Source organism: Acyrthosiphon pisum, chromosome A1 (assembly GCF_005508785.2).
Source record: "Acyrthosiphon pisum isolate AL4f chromosome A1, pea_aphid_22Mar2018_4r6ur, whole genome shotgun sequence".
Lineage (NCBI taxonomy): Eukaryota > Metazoa > Arthropoda > Insecta > Hemiptera > Aphididae > Acyrthosiphon > Acyrthosiphon pisum.
In genome coordinates, this window is record NC_042494.1 from 8961020 (window position 1) to 8981107 (window position 20088).

Genomic DNA, 20088 nt, shown 5'->3' on the forward strand with positions numbered 1-20088 from the left:
AATAAACCGTTTGCTATACCTACCTAAAGTACGATGTACGTCCTGTATATACAGCTCACAAAATTACAACCAAACAGTATTATTGTATAGATCCGTGTATATGTATATAATACAATCTGTGTTATATTTTACACGCAAATAATGTATTACGAATTACTTTTACGTATTATTGTCATGTAGAAATACAATAACGAATAATTGATTATTATCTATATAGATTGCGTTAAAAACATTGCCAACGTTATAAGTTATGGTTTTTATTTGTATCACTTACCTATAAATTATAATTATATTACGGTTTACTATATTATATTTTAATATATATTTTGTATAGGAACTCCAATTAGTCGTCTACCCATCATGGCCAAACGCGTGTTGGATTTGTACACACTGTATAAGTTAGTCGTCCAGAGGGGTGGCATTGTCGCGGTCATCACCAAGAAGTTGTGGCAAGAGATCATCCGAGGCCTGGGCCTACCTCCTTCTATAACGAGTGCCGCATTCACATTACGCACACAGTGAGTACATAATATTATATAATATAAGTTAAGTATTTAACATTTACCTCGTCTAATCGCAAACGAAATAAATAAAATTGAAAACGTTCAAAACAATAAATATATACGTACAAGTAAGTGAAATATATAAATGCTAAACGAATATTATGTAAAATAATATTGTATTAAACTATCGCTACTTTCTAAACATTTTTAATTTAAGTATTCCAATTATATCTTTAATGACCGTAATATTATTATAAGTGTTAATGAATATAATGTGCATATCTAATAATAATAGAGTCTATAATATACAATCGTATTTATCGTATTATAATAATGTGATATATGTATATATATATATATGTATTGCATTTTATATCTACTTAAAGATTATTGAGATATTCTTGAATTTTTATCTGAAGATACTGTATAAATGTATGTATCGATATCAAAGCCCAATTTAAGCAAACAATTATAGGTACTTTCCTATTAAAAATTGTCCGAACTTCTCAGTCTCTCACTACTTACATCACTCCTATCACACCTACTTACAACAAAAACCTATCAAGCAGATTCATTTTTGATTTTGAAAATATAAACATAAATAAAATGTTCAAGTTCAGGAAAATTCCTTTTAGAATTCCGTTAAAATATTCTCCGACATCACCGATGATGGGCATTTTTAAGTCAAATAATAATGTTTTCGACTTTACCTGCAGCCATCTTTGCCCATGTACGATACACGTATGGTTTAGTGGTCCATATGTGGCTATGTACTGATATAGAATTAATATAAAAAAAAATGTACAGATACGTCAAATACTTGTACGCCTACGAGTCGCGGATGAACCAGTTCAGTACGTTGGACGAACTGAACATGGCGATAGCGGGCAACCGGCGCGAGGGCCGGCGAAACAAGTCGCTCATGTATTCGGACATGCCACCGCCACCACCCGGACACCCACACCACAATCATCACAGCCATCACCAACAAGTGCACGGTGGCCACCCGCACTCTATGATGGGCGGTGGCGCCCCGCCGCAGCCGTCGTCACAACAACAACAGCAACAGCAACAGCAGCAGCAGCATCAGCAACAGCAACAGCCGCCGTCGTCCCATCACCATCACCATTACGCCAACGTGCTGGCCGCCGAAGATCGGTTTCGTCACCTTGCCGCCGCCATCATCGACAACCACCATCACGCGGCCGCCGCTGCAGCCGCCGCCGCCGCGGCCGGCGTTGGTGTCGACCACCCCAGGCTACGGATGCAATCGTGCAGTCCACCGCAGCATCAGCAACAACAATTGCAACTGCAACCGGAATGCAAGACGTCCGCGGTCGCGTTGCACCAGACGCCCCGATCGCCGGCCACCATCGGACTTCCACCGCCGCCACCCATGCCACCGTCGTCGCTGTTCAACGGCCACCAGCCGTCGTCGTACCAACAACTCCATCAACAGCAACATCAGTCCAACACCGTCCAGTCCACCAACGAGCAGACAAACAAACAGAGAGGTTAGTAACGTATAATATTATATTGTTTATTACCTATTCAATTTTAATACGTCGACGAGTACCCAAATTCAACGACAGAACCTAAGCATGCTTCTTATTAATGAAATAATTGTTCATACTAATAATATCGGTTCGTCGCGTTTATATTTTTTCTTTCTAATAATAATAATAATAAATTAATTTATATTTATAATATGCAAAGTTTGATGCACATTTAATTCTATTTTAAAATTTTAAAAATCAATTTTTGCTCAATTATTCGATAAAATATAACAGTAGGTATAGGTACAAGAATTAATATATTATAATACACAAACATTATAAATTCAATTTGAAATAATAAAAAAAAACTTCCATTATAATATTTTTATGATAGTGATTAAATGCAATAAAATAAGTGGATTTCAATACTATAGATTTCTCACGGCTCTTTATCTTTAGATAATTTTGTGTAGTACATAATATCCTCAAACATCAAAAAGCTTTTGTCGGTAACAAATAATTATTACTTGCCGCGTGTTTTGTCAATAGGTACACAGTTGGTGATGACTAATAAAAGAAAAAAATATGTTTTTTTTTTGTTTAGACAGTTAGATTTCACTTTATAGGTACATTTTAGGTACCTATATAATTGTTATCTCTTTGAGTTATACATATTATTATTATAAATTGTTTAGTCGTTATTGAGTGGTTTCTGTGTACAAATATTTTTCTTATAAATGCACCGTATTAATAATTAACGAATGTATAGTAATATTATAATCGAATTTCGATGTGAATGCCATAAACTAATTTACATCACACAGATTTGTGTTGTGACCACGATTAAAGATATCTTGAATTGTGGTTGTGACATACCGATTTGAAGAATGTACGCTGACGTGACGTAATTGGCAATCGATAGGTGCATGTTAACATGTATATGCGGGAAATATTATATTCCGCACATAATCCGAAGTTTCTGAAAGATTATTATACTGTTTAATGTATATAGATAAGTAAATATATATACACAATGTTTGACCTATAGTTGATAATTGTTATATATATATATATATATACACCTAATTTTCTATTTACCACTATAAACATTTAACATAGTAACATTATGCCACACATGTTATGGTCTTCTCGTTACGTTAAATTATACCTAGGTACACTTGATAATAATATTACAATTGTTATTTTATACAATTCGTAATTTAAAACGTAAATATTGTCTGTAGCTGCAGCACGACGATTAAAATATTCGTGATTCAATATATCAGTCCATGACACAGGTCTGCACGGATCGACAATATTTCAGCCCTGACCCCATTAATTTTTATTTACGACCGGGCTCGGCTCGAGATTTTCGTCCCCAAATATAGAACCCTTGTATCAATTTATTTTTCAAAAATTAAATTTCTATGTACGTGGTACTATTAAAATACTATGCAGTGTATTTTATAATATAAATCTTATAAAACCTATGCCCTAATATAATAGTAGTTTATGAGAGAAATCCGAGCGAAGCGTTTCGTATCTGCACCACTTAATAAGTATATAGACATCATGAAATCCGCGACCGCCGACACTACTGGATGGAACCGTCTTGGCTGATGGACAATAATATGATAAAAATATTTACTAAACTAACCTGACAGCACACTGGTAACGTCAATATCAAATTACGCGCAAATTTCCAATTTTTTTTAGAGAGGACTTAAGTCTCAAATAATGTTGATAACAAAAAAAATAGATTCTGGGGCAATGTCTCCCCAATTCTTACCATAGGCCATAATCATCAAGGTTTAAATACAAATTTATTTATTGAGATTGTTTAGATCTTAATAAAATTACTTTTTTCACAGATGGATAATAATTCCCAATTATTATAGTTTCTCGTTCGTTGTCTGGATCTTAGAACGTATTGCGCCATAGTTATATCATTACACCACTTATCAGTTATCAAAAATACCATAACATTGAAACAACATTTCAAAAAGTTATAATATTTGAATAATTATTATTGGTTTATTTTTTTATAAATTGCAATACAACAATAAATAGAGCATCTTTACTTTAAGCTGACTTGATTTGAAAGACTTGACAGAGGTTTGGGGATATCTAAAGACGCGCAGCAAAAAGAACACGTTGATCATATTTTTTCAACTTAAACCACACTGTGACGTTTGTTATTTATTTTTTTTTCGTCTATGTTGTTATAATCTACACACGCGGTCCCGCGACAGACAGACGTGTGTTAAGGTATACGAATCGTAAAAATACGAAAAACAAAATAAACCTATGTACCGATTCCGTGGAAACGATTTAGTGAAAATGCTCTGTCACAGTGCGGCGTGGCTGCGGGAAATCATAATATATTATTAAATTTTGCTGGCCGTTGTCGCTGCCGCTGTTTGACAGCCGACAGGTCTTCCGAAGAGATGTGCAGCTCCGTTGCAGTGGCAAACTGTAGGGAAATGATAGTGACGTATTAACGTTATACCTTTAATAATATAGTATCTAAAAACGGATTTTGTTGTACTCTGTGTACCCATTGTTGACACTGTCGGTAGTAATAATAATATAAATAATAGATTGTGTTAGGTACGTGGTTATAATTTATAAGCTTTAAGACTGTGGTTTTGGAAAATCGTGTAGGTACTAGGTGTTCGTACTTATATTAAGAGCCTATTTTATAAAATATAAGTATTTATATTATTACCTACTATATTATATTTGATAAAATGTAATATTCATCGTTAGGTTCAATATTATGACTAAAAGCGCTATAAAAATATAATATATGATGTGTGGGTACCTTTTCCTCAAAAATAAAATTATAATATCATGATTAATTTATATTAATATTATTATAAGAAACATAGATAGCAGTTAATGGTTCTTATGTTTATTAAGACAATGATATTATTAACAACATTAAAACATTTATTTTGTAATTAGAGAAAAAATTGCTACAAAATGGCCAATCACTTATCACTTACATAAGTATTAGATACATAAAAAGAATATTAGAATATTTTGTTATCAGATCATCATGCTTAAGAATAAGAAAAAAACAATTTTAATTATCTAACCATTATTTACTTACATCATGTCGATAAAAAATATTATTATTGTTTTTTTTTTTTTTTATTGGGTGTAATAAATTTGTTGTAATACTCAAATAATTAACTAGGTAATTTGATAAAAATAAAAATGATATACCTATATAAAAACCAGTAGGTATACCATTAAATTAAGTTTTTAAAATAATATAAAAACAAGTTTTTTTGCAACCATGCCAACGAATTATAGATGATATCTTTAATATGGCACTTGGACATCTTTCAAGTCAGAAACTGTTCGATTATAGCGATGAGTCAAAGTGAGTGTACCCACATTGCTTTACGATGATTTAGTTTTAATATGTTCTTATTATTGTCGACCTTTCTATACGATTTCTATCCGATTATACAATATTTTTGACATAGTCGATAACACTAGGTATCGTATTGGGAAATATTAAGACATATTAAATTGTAAGTCATTTTACAATATAATATATATTATAAATACACAGCACAATAGCAGAAAAGGCACATTGCTGTAACGACCGCACGATTAAAATCAATATAATGCAAAATTTTTCATAATAATACGCTATAATATGATGAGACAAAATATCTTAAATTCGATGGGTTCGGTGTTATGCGATGCGGGTTTAGGAAGTCGGCTGTATGCGATCTCATAATATATCACATTATTGTGGTATGTATAAGTTATACACAAGCCGTTTTTGAAACATTACCAAGAACGTATAGTATACGTACCTAAACGAAAAGATTTGTGTCGGTGACGAAAAGCAGGAACCGCGTTGGAGCAGACAAACGGAAAAACATAAATGTACGTATAATGATATAAACGTATAGGTATATGATAATAATATATTATGAAGAAACGAAAAAAGAATATCGGGCGATGCGTTCCACGCCGTAGTTTCTGCTCATTCATCAGACGTCTTCATTAGTTACGGCTGCGGCGTCGATCAAAAACGCGTTAAAGGTAAATCCGTTGGAATCGTATCAAGAATTAGGCTCCGAGCTGAGCTTCTGGCCGGTTAATTATTACACGTGGTGCATCATGCGGACGGAACACATTTCCCGTTGTCACCCGTTAACAACGCTCCCGCCGGTCTTAAGTCTCATCCGAGTGTACGTTATTATTATTATTATTGTCTGCACGACGACTGTGTCGTATTTATATCTATTCACGTCGTGTCCCCGGTAGATCGTGAACGCCGTCGTTTTCGGGACGTGTGATGAGGTCAACGGTCATCGTTTCACTTTTTTTTTTTTTTTTTCAACGGGATGCAAATAATCAGACCCATACACGATATATAGGTGCATCGCGCGCGGTTTTTACAGGTTTTCGTATGAGTTGGTTCTTTGGGAAACGTGCGCGACTTACACGACATTATTGGGTACAACTGTCTAGCGGCGGGTTAATTAATTTTTATTTGCACCTCGTCGAGCTAATAAAAAATGTATTCAACTAACCCCATTCAACCTATCAAAACTATCATGACACTATACTCACTTGTACGTTGCTTTATATCATACGAAAATAAAAATGTAAATAATATATATTCTACTCAAATAGCACAAAATAGAATGACACGAGCCAGAAGTGTTGTGTGCCAACCAGTCGATTAAGGTACCTATAATAATATATAACATTCGATGTTTGTTTCAATATAAAATTATGTTTATTTGTTAAACTCCCAATAATAATTATGAAGTATCAGATATTATACTGATCCCGATGATTTGTGAGTGGCGCGTTACGACCGACTTTTAAATATCACAACCATCAGACTTTTAGCAGCGAATTGTGATAGAGGTACTGTCTTAGCTGCCTATAGGTTAGAGTAGGTTTGGTTAGGTTAGGATAGGACCTAACCGCCTCTCATAATGGACATATCTATGTATATAAATGGATATATCTTTATATATTAATATATTATATTATCAAAAAACAAAAACAGTGGTGACTATATGACATTAATCTAGATATAGATTTATTTTTCGAGTAGTCTCCTTTTTTTTTTGATCCTTAAGTCTGTATTTCCTTAGAGTACGTGTGAATGTGTGGCACTTATGTAATTCTGTACTGCGTTAGAATATACGTACCTACATATACCTATAATAATAACCTACCTACCTATATAAGTGATATGCAGCTAAATATAATCTAAATTACGTGTAGGTACGCTCTTATCCATCAGTCATGTCCGTTTGTTATCGGCATTCTTGATCGACGACGTCTATTATAGGACTTATAGATCGTTGTGCGACAAAATTTTGCAGAGTGCATCAATCGCTACAGTACACGTTCGATTAGTTTTGCCGATAAAAAAACGTGCATTATTATTAATAGCGTACTAATTTATTCATCGGTTATTTAGTGATTATATACGTCCTATAGGAACGGCAGTAACGGGTATAGGTATGTGCATACTGCGCCATACCTAAAATAGTCGTTTAATCGGTCGAGCCTGATAAACGTTTTACGGCTGTGGATTTAGCGTTTTACAATATCATATTATTATTATTATATTATATTGATGCACCGCCGTGGTTATAATCGAAAACTAGCTGTGCACTGTAATATCATTTTATGTATTTTATGCAAACAATTCGGTATTTTCGTTGTGGTAATAATAAAAAGTGTGCAGTAAGTACATTATCAAAGTGCTTATTACTTAACCAGGTACTACCTAATAATATTAATAATAATTATAACAGTATTATTACTGGTATTGGGTATTATAAATATTTGTCGTTCGGTGTCCCCGCGTATTACGGTTGTGTGATTGACGTCAATTCGCGTTTAATCGATGTGTATACGCAAGTTTCACACGTACGAGCTATAATTAATTACACGTAGGTACCTATCGTAGGTATATGGATAATGTAATTACGATTTGACGAATAAAAAAAATGTGTTTTTGCTAATTAAATATGATAATGCTGAAAAATAAAACTACAATATCCAACTATGTCGGTACCTACTTGTGTTATTATAGGTACATCATTTTACGTTACGTAGTAAAATGAAAAAAATTATAATTATAATAAAAAACGTGAAATTCAAATACGGCAAAATATTATTCCTGAACGATAAAACGTGTCTATGATTATTATGGTTATTCGTCATAATCTATTGTGTGTCATGTGTATAATATAACATATTCAATTCTATATATTATAATAATATATCCCTATTATTATAATACGCTTCTGAGATGATGCGACGCGTTATTGTGTTAACATCCACCGATCATTGATTGCGATGCCCTCCGATAACACAACTGCCACAGTGTAGTTATTCATCCGACGACAGCGTGTGACACATTATTATAAATTATAATGCACCTACTACATGATAAAATATGTATAAAAGTTTAATAATAATAATGTTTATAATATTCAAACGATGATGCATTCGAAGATTATACATATGTACTCGCAGACCTACACAGGGATGGGTGCCGAGGGGTTCAACCAACCTCTCACCGCCAAAATATGAGGACACCCCCTCCACAACAAGCTAATAAAATAAAACATCATTCATTAAGAGCGTTAAAAAGATATCATGACATTTATTCAATATCTTCCTCCCATTCGAAATTTTTTCCAGCTTTCGTCACAGGACCATCGAATCGAACTTAAATTATTAAATGGTCATTCGAGTACACAAGTATAGTTTGTGCTATGATACAATAATATTTCTCTTCATAGACTTGTACAGTGTACACTGTACACGAGTGTTACTCGATTTTATCCATAATATAATAGCTAGCACTTTTTTTCGCGAGTTAGAATTATTTGTAGCACCGACGATGTATCACAGTATAATGACAATACCGAAACGTACCCATGTGCATAAAATAGTTATAGTTAAATAGACTGTTATACCGTCATCAATCATATATCAATATAGTTAATACCATTTATATAAGTATATATTATACGATATACGATGTCGTGTGGGGCAGTAAAACACATGTGTACCTATCAAGATTAATATCGTTTTCGGGAACACATTATAATATAATATTATTATATACAATACACCGACACATGTGGTTATTTTGATATATCTTGGGCGCTGAATATTATTTGAGACGTCAAATAATATGGTTTTACACGAAAAACGTGTTTTACTCTGGATGAATGCGAAAAGTCGCTCGCAGGCCCTTTGCAGTCTGACCGTTTCACCGCCATTATCGTATATAGGTACAACCAGATTATGGCTTATTATTTATTTAATTTACTGTACAGGGACGATGCATTCTAAATCCACTAAAATGATAGACCGACGTAGGCCATTCTTTTTAAATAATATTATATCGTATAAAAGTTTGTGCTCGAAAATCGCGATTGAATAATCTATTGTGATGTGTAACAAAAAATAATATTATACTCACGAACAATGCAATAATTGAATAAAATCTCGATGGCTTTTAAGACGTGATAATTACACATTTCTTCCCAAGTCAACACCATAATGATATTATAACAATATAATATATATTATTATTAATTATGCGTATTACAATAGGATTATACTGAATAATTTTTTTAAATATTAGCAACCGCGCTCTTATTAATAATCAAATGTGTACGCTCGACCGATTGTGTAGTAATTTTTTTTTAAATTATTGTTGTCTAATTTCTTGTCATTTTTCGTTTTTCAGAGCTCCTCAGCATGCTAATGTGGATGGATATTGTCAGAGCGAATCAAACCGCAATGCCGAGACTACCTATTTCGAGTGAGTGAATTAATATCACAAGCAATTTTTTTTTCGATTTCACGACGACTAGCTATTGGTACATAGCCTGCCATCTGTTGACGAAGTGGAACGTCTCACAACTTGGTCGGCACGTTTGACGGTCGACAGAGGGAGTGTACTGTACCACAAATAAGTCGTCATAGCAAAATGTTTAGGCAACCGATACCTATGTTTTTTCTCTGTAGATATTATAATACAAACGTGGTACCTATAACCATTAAAATTGTATTCAAACGCATTTACAATACAATGTGTTTGCATGACCTGGCCTGAGGCCTCTCCACTATCGGCTATTTCTGATGAAGAAATCGCATATGAAAATTATTATGTCCTGGCTTAAAACGTTCAATAAAATATTATATTTTATATTTCTTATAGAATAACCATTAACCTACAATGTTTACATATCATTATCAACAGTATTCATGTATTTAAATTGATTTAGGCCATGGAAAAATGTTAACGTTTCCATATTTTATCATACAAAATAATCTACTTCGTATTGTATACCAAAAATTCTGTCATATTTTATTACATTAATATAATGTAGAAGAGTGGGTCATTCTGGGTCACACACATAATTGAGATTTTACATTCGAATAAGAGTATAATAATGTAACGTCAGAATAAAAAAAATTATAATTTATATTTTTGTAATGCTCGTTTGTTCATCGTCGCATACAATTTTTTTTGTCGAACTCAAATTAAAAAATCTGGCCGTGAATATTGCGCCATCGACATGATTGCCATTACTTAATTGATATTGCCTGCGGTTCATATCGGCCGTTTCCAAAGACAAATGATGATCATTAATGAAATAAATAATAATGTCTCTATATTATGTTAATAATCTTAATTCATTTGGAACAATATTGATATTTTTTCATTATATACCTATACGTCATATTATACGACTGGTCTGTTTAGTTTATTATTATAAATTCTCCGCTCCAAATCCAAAACTATCGATAGCAAGTACAAGAATGCATGAAATAATTTGTTCATGTTTTTAACATGTGTGCCAAAGTCTAAATCCCAAAAACAAATCAGATTTACATGCACACTTTTCATCTTAAAATGCAGTGATGGTAGGCAATCACTTAACAATACATTACTGTGATATAGTGTTTAGTGTGACGTGTTAAACGTTCTATTTTGATTGTCACAGCGTCCTGACGGTTCATTCGAATATACAACGGATAGCGACCACTGGTGGATAAAAATCTAATATAGACTAATGTGGTCGTGACTTGGGAATATCTAAGTACTATACGTAGTACGAAACGACAGTGTCTTCTATTCGAGACGGGTCGAGCTCAAAATGTATCAAACCAAACTTATTTGATTTAGTACACGTCGAACCCGAGTTTAAGAACATATATGTACAGACGTATTATATACCGATGTATATACTACAATATGCCTTGTAAAATGAATTTTGCACACTGAACTGTCATTGGTATTTATTCACTATAATATATTATGGTAAATTTATTTCGGCTTGAATTTTGAAACTTTACGTATCCACCCTGCATACCCTTATACAATGTATAACATACACAACTATTCCGTCTTTCACATAACTTCACAGACCTCGTACATAACCGTCTATAGTAATTATAGTAGCATAGCTTATAATCAATATTCAATACACGACGATATGGTAGGGCATAGTAAATATTTTTTTTTATATTTGCTCAGAAAAATTTGTTTAACGATCTGTCAATGCACTCGGAACATCATAGTATTATATGGTGTACACGACAGTACCTACGAATAACAAATCGGTGAATACCGTGTTCGTACAACAATATTCAATGGACACCATGCCAAAATAAATACAATTTAAATTCGTTTTCAATATTTGTTTATTAAAATGTGCATTGTACATCATTATAACTGACATGATATTTCTTGATTATATTAGTACAAAAATGCAAAACTAATAATATTAAAACCAAAGAAAATAATCGAAACAAATAAATTGCAATTTATACCATGAAGGCATCCTATACCACAATAATAAACAACGTTGTTGACTAACAATTGTGGTTTTCGCAGGCCTGCCGTCCAGTCCATCGGCCGCTGCAGCGGCGGCGGCGGCTGCTTATACGGCGGCGGCTGCGCTTAACCTTACGCCCACGTACAAGGGACAGCCGATGTCGGTGGTCGTTGTGCCAGAGCAGAGCGAAGCGTTGAACTTGGGCAAAAAGAGGACATCGAACAACAACAACAGCGAGGACGAGGACGCAGACGGTGACGGTCCCGACGAGTATGATGGCGGACGCGAGTCCATGTCATCCGCGGCGAAGCGCATCAAAACGGAACGGTCTTCGCCGCCCGTCAGTGGCTGTTCCAGCGATGACGAAAAGGCCGTGGCAAAGGCCACGAGCAACGGCAGTCCGTCGCCGCCCCAACCGTCGGCCGCCGACGACGCCGCGTACAGGTCCGACGTGAGGCGTAGCTCGTCGCCGATAGACGAGGACGTGGTCGAGATGGACATAAACACGTCGGCTACGGCTGGTGAGTACCTGTTGCGATGTTGAAAACATAATATTTTTTGATACCTATCTTATTTTATTGCAATAATACGCGTATGTCGTATCAACGGGCTTAGGGCTTAGGGCAAACGGACAGGTCTATGTTTAATCACTATATAGAAATGTGAATAATCCGATACTTAACAGCTTAACAAATATTTACTTGCAAGTTGTAACAACAATAAAATATAAGAAATGATCACAATGTCCAATACAGAGATAAAACGCGAGTGACCCTTTTTTGTTTGCAAGTTGACTACAACGCGAGAAATACTTAAATAGGTAGGAGGAGACTTAAAGTTAAGAAACTAAAATGAGCATAATTCGACCGTATTGAATCATTATCCGACTTATAAACTTAGAGTTCGATGCGCGTTGAGCTGCAGGGCGTTGCGTTGTGTGTTAAAGAATAAAAAAAATCTTTTATTATTACCTATGTAATAATATAATATAATAATTTATTAACCTAACACTATAAAATTGACTAGTATAATTTGAACATAATTAGTTTGCTGTATCGAAATTTTCCAAATATCCTAACTTTAGCATTGCTGATGCCAAGTTCCCGAATTCTATACCGACCTTGGAAATATATTGTATATACACACACTGCATGGTGCCTGACGTCTTTTGCCATTTCGCGCGTCACGAGAAAACAGTGACCCACTATATTATTGTAGTGTGTATATTATACTTGTTTACTGGCTGTGTGTACATTTCTCGTGTAATTTAGTCCCAACCCGGGCAATTCGATCCGTATTGATTTAAACAACGATGATATCCTATATATAAATATTATATTGTAATATAGCCTATACCACGAATTGGAACGACTAGCATAATATTTTGATGTACACAGTGTCTCTAACTTTCCGCGTTTGAACTAAATTGATTGTTTTGCGCAGTTTGACGTCCGTGTAGTGTGCACTCTCGGATATCCACGTCCCCCGAGGTTGGAGAACGTATGCGTAGCTTTTCGTTGGTTGTTGGCAAACATAATATTATAATATAATCGTTATTCGTCAGTAAATTGGCTGCCATGTACAAACTTACCTAACCTTTACAAATAATTGTAAACGGGTTTCTAATATTATTATTTTTCATACGTTTATATCGATTTCATACACTAATAATTTTTCTCTTTACATTCCCGACGCTATTTAGACTATTTATTTTTCTTAAAAATAGTAATACTTTACTTGAAACAAAATCCTTACATTTATAAATCTTATGGTGTTATCTCTTCCTTTTATAATTTATTCTTAACTCCGAGTTCTAATAGTGAAAATGAGTTCAGTTTGAAATTTTTAAAATGTACACATAGGTCAGAAAATTAATTTGTATACATGAAATATTTTGTGTTAAAGCTAAAACGAATGCACGAGACAAGAGTTCTCAAATAATTTAATCTAATATTAATGACACTCAATTATAAATAATATTTAGCATATTATGCTCTTCTTAATAATTAACTTTTTAACGCCATGTGTTTAGTTCTACTCCGGCTTTATATAGTCTATCAATCTCTGCTTATATATGTTTCGCATTAAATGTTGCATGAAAAGTATGTCCATAAAATAATTTTAGCTGGTCCACATTATCCATTTGCAATGCATTTTTATTTTTTATAATCAATCGTTAAATAGAACACTTTAATCATAAGAATAAACATGCTTTTTTAATTAAAAATTGTTTGTATATAAATTGATTTTTTTAAAAACTTTTTAAGCCATGTTTTGCACTTTATAATTAAATCCGCGTCAGATTGTTTGCATCGACGTGCGTCCGCCACCAAAGAGAAATAACGCCCACTCTCATTTTTTGCATTTATTGTTAGCAATACTTTTCATGCAACATTTAATGCGAAACATATATAAGCAGAGATTGATAGAGAGACACAAAGAGACAAGGGGAGAGAGTATTTATCTTGTGGAAAATGGAAATGCGAAGCATTCTGTCCCTGGTATACTTAGTTTTCACCGAAAATGTAAAAAACAAAATTTACATCCCCATGTGTATGTATATACATATAATATGCATCTTGTTACTTCTACTTAGAAAAGTTGACGTGAATACGAGAGCGGGTAGAGTTGTAAATATGTTTATTTTGCGCGGTCAAAAGAAAAGAAGTCAGGCTCCGTGATTCTTTTTTTCAGAAAGTACTGTCACGAGTTTTTGTCCATAATAATATATACCTACTGCTGCGTAACAACGTCATTGTACACTATGATATTGTTGTGTGTGCATAATAAAAAATATGTTGTTTTTGCGGGATAAAAATTGTTTTATACGCAGTAAATAGTTTAACTTTGACGGACATGTTTGTGGTGGTTGATCTACATTACCGTGGAGTGTGGACCGTGGTATATTCGCCGCGAGAATTTCACGCACATATTATTATAATATTATAGTCATGTGCCCACATTGTATAGAAGTATGAGTCGGAAAATATATAATATAATTTTATACGTTTATCGTATCACGTAATAATATTATAATACGTTATCCGTGTACGCGTGGAGTGCAGGCATGACGTAGATATTCTAATATAATGTACAGCCCACGATATACGAGAGAAACATTAATTTTATCGAAATATATTGACGTTTTTTAAATAATAATTTAGTCATTACGAAAAAATTGTTGAAAAAATCATATTTTTACCATTAGTTATTATTTTTTTAAGTGTTTTAATTTTTAAAATTATACCAAACAATGTCTGTGAATAAATTTCGATGTATACAAATTAGACATCAAAAGAATCGTTAATTACTCGTAATATTATTTTAAGTTTAAAAAGGCGGTGTACCTACCCCGAAGCGTATCTGACATCTGTACACTATTCCACACTAATCAAAATTTTAAATATTTACAAAGTAATAACTTCCTGTTAAAAGTTTGATTTTCATACATTGGAGTTCTTAAACAAATATTGTACTTGGGAGTAAGAAATTAAAAATGTATGCTGTCATTCAAAAACAAGTGTAAAAAACACAAACTTCATTATAAAATCAATATACTCATTGATCCACACAGAATAAAAAAAAAACCGGTAGCGATAAAATATAGTGAAAAGTATGTTAAAAATTAATATACTTTTTGAAAAAAATGTCTGTTGACCTTTAAAAGAATCGCCTTGTAGTCTACTTTCTGCAATTATATCATAGACGCATATTGTTCAGACATACAGTTGTTGTTGTTGTTGTTTTTATTAACTAGATTTGTTCTTCTAATTACGCAGGTCCGTCCAGTAACAATAATGGCTTGGCGATTTCCGTGACGCGCAGAACGAAAAACGGAGTGTACATTGGCCAACTCACCAAAAACAACGCATTGGTCAACGGAGGCAAGTATTATACCTCTACAATATAATAGATGTAACCAGACGCGCGGTTCTGTTGTTGGTCAATTTTATGGCCCGGTAACCTGTGAAATTGTTATAACTGGGCTAATTTTCACTATAGGTAGAAATAATTAGTGTTTGTCAGCTTAATACACCGTAATGGCTATAATATGCGTGAATGCGAGATGCAATAGTGATTGGGCAAGTAGTTCAAAAAATGATTTTTAGTTTTCAATATAAGTAAATATATATAATTTATTTCAATTTTTAAAGAGAACGATTATCGCACTGCGTGTGTACAATAACCGGTTATTACGATGGTTCGTCACCTATTTTGATACATTCAGCGCAATTAAACATATTATTCGGACGTTGTAATGAAGACGCCGAGCCACATAATTTGCAAAATAGAATCCGAACCAGCAGGTGTTCACTGTATACTGTAATCGTATATTTTATTATTTTCGGTTTCCGCTCCGAGTTTTTTTTACAGCGATCGCGTTTCACATCGTAACCACACAATATATTATAATTATTAAATTTATAATTTTTTTTTTTACATCTGGCTATACCTACCTATTGTTAACTATTATTGACCGGTGACATAATATATGACCGTAATGAGTTATTGTGATCGGTTCGTGAGTAATCGAAATCCATTTGACATTATTACTGTCTTGTTATGTGCATTAGGTCTCCCTCGATATTTTTGATAAAAAAACTTTTCAACCGCGGATATAATATTATTTAATATTGCAGTATATACGCGTAAATATAATGTACTATAATATATACTATAATAGATAGGCACTCTGTGCAGATTAGTCCATCGACCTAGATTGTAAAACGTATTTCCGAGATCGCCCGGCCCTCTTCACTCAAGACAACTGCAACATAACATAGTTACTATTTATAATGTACTCCATATTATATTATAGTCACGGCATTTCATTAGGTCGTGGCGTTTAATCCCGGGGTGACTCGAGCGAGAACGAGAGTAAATCCTCGACACTCTAAGTACAATGCTGCCGCCGTATTTAAAATCACGTTTAACAAACTATATAGGTACTACCTAATACACTACTACTATAGAGAAGGATATACATATTGTATGTACACAGCTTATGATTATTTAAATAATACATCGATAGGCACGATAGCTATAATCGTATTCGATATACATACGAAATTATTTAAAAACAAATTAAGTAAATAGACGCTTACAATATGTTACAACACATTAAGCATTCTCCGACATTTTATTAAATGCACCCAAATCATTGTTGCAAACCTGCAGGCTCTTTTTTAAGATTTTTTTCTCTCCACATCTCTTTCTATTATACCATCAAATAATCCAATACATCACAATATACATTACTCATATTATGTAAGTTATAACGGATAAGAAATTCAAACATTTCGAACAGTCATCGTTCATTATTATTGGAATCTCTTGTGTCCTTATTAATTTACTTTTATAGTTTTTAATACGATAACTTATATTCATTTCTACAACTAAAAAATGTGATAACTTGACATATTTAGAATATTTTATATAATCTTAATTCTACTTCAAGTCTTCAATATCTAAAAACGCTGCATTAATGACTTTTTCAATAAAAATGCTTCGTAGATAATTATTATAGTACGTACTTTGATGCTCGTTGCTCAATTGAAATTTCTGCTATAGCTTTGAAGGAAGTTTCATCAACTTAAACAAAATTAATAGTATGGTACTGTTAATTTCTGTAATTACTACCTACTATTACTGCTATTGTATATATGCGTTTATACTTATGGAATATATATGTATTATATATAAATATCTGCAGTCTTATACGCAAACAAAAACAAATCGGAGCGGCGTAGAGGCAAAATTTAATGTACACAGTACACATCCGTTCAAGACCGAAACAATCAGTAAAAATGAAAAAAGACTTTTAATTAAAATCCTAACAGCATATAGCTAGTCAGTGGTTTCCGGGTCGCTTGTTCCCACAATATTTCGACAATCGACATATTAGTTGTTTATGTAAAGTAACTCATTATTTATGAAGTTTATATCATTAAAAATCAGTAAAATTAAAAATTAACTCAATTTTAACTTAACTTAAACTTTTTAACTCGTTTATGCCCAGGCTTTCTATTTTGTATCACTATACTTGTTTAGTTTCTCACTTCTTTTTCAACCATATCATGCATTTCTTATTTCAAAAACTAAAAGCTTAAAAACTATATTTATTTTTTTTTTAAATTGTATGGCCCGGGCCAATTTATATTATACTTTAATCTGGTGTTTTTCCATTGACTATGTTATAAAGTTTGATATTTTGCATATTATTTTTCATCCTCATCACATCGATTCTAATAGTTGTTTTGCAGACGAATATCGGAATATCACATATTACAATGATTATTGCTATATGGAATTTAACTGGGTGAGGTATATACTACACTGTTAGCTATAATAATATTATAATAGTGTAGTAATAGTGTAATAACGATATAATAATATCGTAATATCATTACACCGTTATTATAATATACGGGTTACTGAACCGCATATAAGTCGCATCACGATCGAGCACATTATTATACTTAAAGTCTTATAAAGGGTTATGTTTCGCGCGTATGATTTATAAGTTCGATTTTAATCGACAAACAATCGTAATCGTTATTATTATACTGTATCATTGTATCTCACCGATTATTTTATGCATAAAATGTTACCTATTATTTATTACTATAAATTATTATTCGATGTCTGACTCGTTCCGTTTCGTTTCACAGGATTGAACAATAACGTGAATCCATTCGTTTTGCACCTGAACGGCGATCTATACACCGGTCAATTGAAGTTGCAACAGCAGCAGGTGGCCAATAACTGAGTATGCGATGTTTCTCTCGCATCGACTACCGGAGAAGTGCTCCGATGCAAAAATTATAAATTCGTCTGATTTTTATATAATATTATTATCCTTATATAAATAATACACGTGTAATATATGTATCGTTTTATTTTAATGCAATTTGGATGTCGAAATAAAGAGACACCATGCCTATACAGATCATATAACGCTGTGTGGGTGCACTACAGCATTCGACTAGAAAACGAAAAATGTATTATTATCTTCGCAATTAGCTTTCGACTGATTTTATACTTGAAAATGTCCCGTTGACTAAAATATATCCAGCTGTATCCATGGCTGATTTCATATAATATTATAATATTAGGTTGGCCAGTAAGTAGTAGCCAACTGTGGTATCTGCACACAGACCTCTTTTCTATAATATTGTCATATTGTAATATAATTCGTTTCTAGTTAGTCTTTCGTTCGAAAAAATACTTTTCTTCCGCCATGTTTTGTATACGTATTTGAGTTTGAGATAAATAGAAAGTTCGATATTTACAAATTGTATGATTCAATGTAATATAAAGAAATTGAAAAAAAAAATGTGAAGTATCAGTGTATAATATATTATAGTAGTGTATATATTATATATTATATACAGCACGTATAGTGTAGTTATTTTGAAGTTTTTTGTACGATTTGTGTTTCATCAGAAGTTTCTTCCTATAGATTGATAATAATTGTATTATACGGTCTCGTCGGATTGACGACTTTGTGTGTGTGTGTGTATGTAAAAGTATAAATATATTGCGTATAAATATATTTAGAATGTGTAAACCGAAATCGGAAGGGTTCGTGGACTTGTGGACACTTTTTGTACATAAAAAATTCGATTGTGAAAGTTTTTTTTCGTTGACTCAATTTTGGTCAGCTGTAAGGTTTGTCTGTGACAGAAATAAGACCTAAAAAAGAAAAAAACATTTTATAGAATCGTAAAATAGGATTTCGCTGAAAAATAAATGAAATTTCTGAGTCATTCGAATTTTCGAGATTTTGTATATTATACCTACATAATATTATGTAATATATTAAGTTATTCGGAACCATGTACATACTATAATATAATAATGATATTACTAAAACTATAATATTCGAAATAATTACGATTTATTAAAGTGTACCTTTATATTTACCATTGAGTGGTTGTAACTTTATAATATTATAATAGTTGATCGATTTTTCGTGTTTCTAGCTTATTATATACAGTTTAAAGTATAGAGTTAGCTCTTTTTCCTCAGTATATCTTACGATGAAGTGTAACATTAGTTTTGGAAATTATAATATTAACACAATGGGGCGCGACGAATACGTTTCATAATATTATGTATAATTTATTAAATATAAACAAGTTTTTAGTTAAATATAATATATAACATATTATTTGTGCTTAATGGAAAATGAGATCTCGTGTTTAAATGAATAAAAATATCGTC

General features: G+C 32.7%; 1 protein-coding gene across 1 annotated transcript; it reads left to right on the forward strand.

Annotated features, from left to right (window-relative positions):
- The first annotated feature begins 314 nt into the window (after nucleotides 1–314).
- On the forward strand, nucleotides 315–20082 carry LOC100569466 (protein giant). Its single transcript, XM_003247852.4, has 6 exons — nucleotides 315–518; nucleotides 1311–2017; nucleotides 9765–9839; nucleotides 11922–12383; nucleotides 15642–15746; nucleotides 18534–20082. Exons 1-6 carry the CDS (start codon nucleotides 361–363, stop codon nucleotides 18629–18631), a joined length of 1605 nt encoding a protein of 534 aa, XP_003247900.3. The 5' UTR covers nucleotides 315–360; the 3' UTR covers nucleotides 18632–20082.
- Nucleotides 20083–20088: the final 6 nt, after the last annotated feature.

Excerpts from the sequence above, each read along its gene's own strand:
- LOC100569466 (XM_003247852.4), top strand. The coding sequence starts at position 361 with ATGGCCAAACGCGTGTTGGATTTGTACACACTGTATAAGTTAGTCGTC. Across the intron at positions 9,840-11,921 it reads GCCGAGACTACCTATTTCGA|GCCTGCCGTCCAGTCCATCG; the intron begins GTGAGTGAATTA and ends TGGTTTTCGCAG. Across the intron at positions 12,384-15,641 it reads AAACACGTCGGCTACGGCTG|GTCCGTCCAGTAACAATAAT; the intron begins GTGAGTACCTGT and ends CTAATTACGCAG.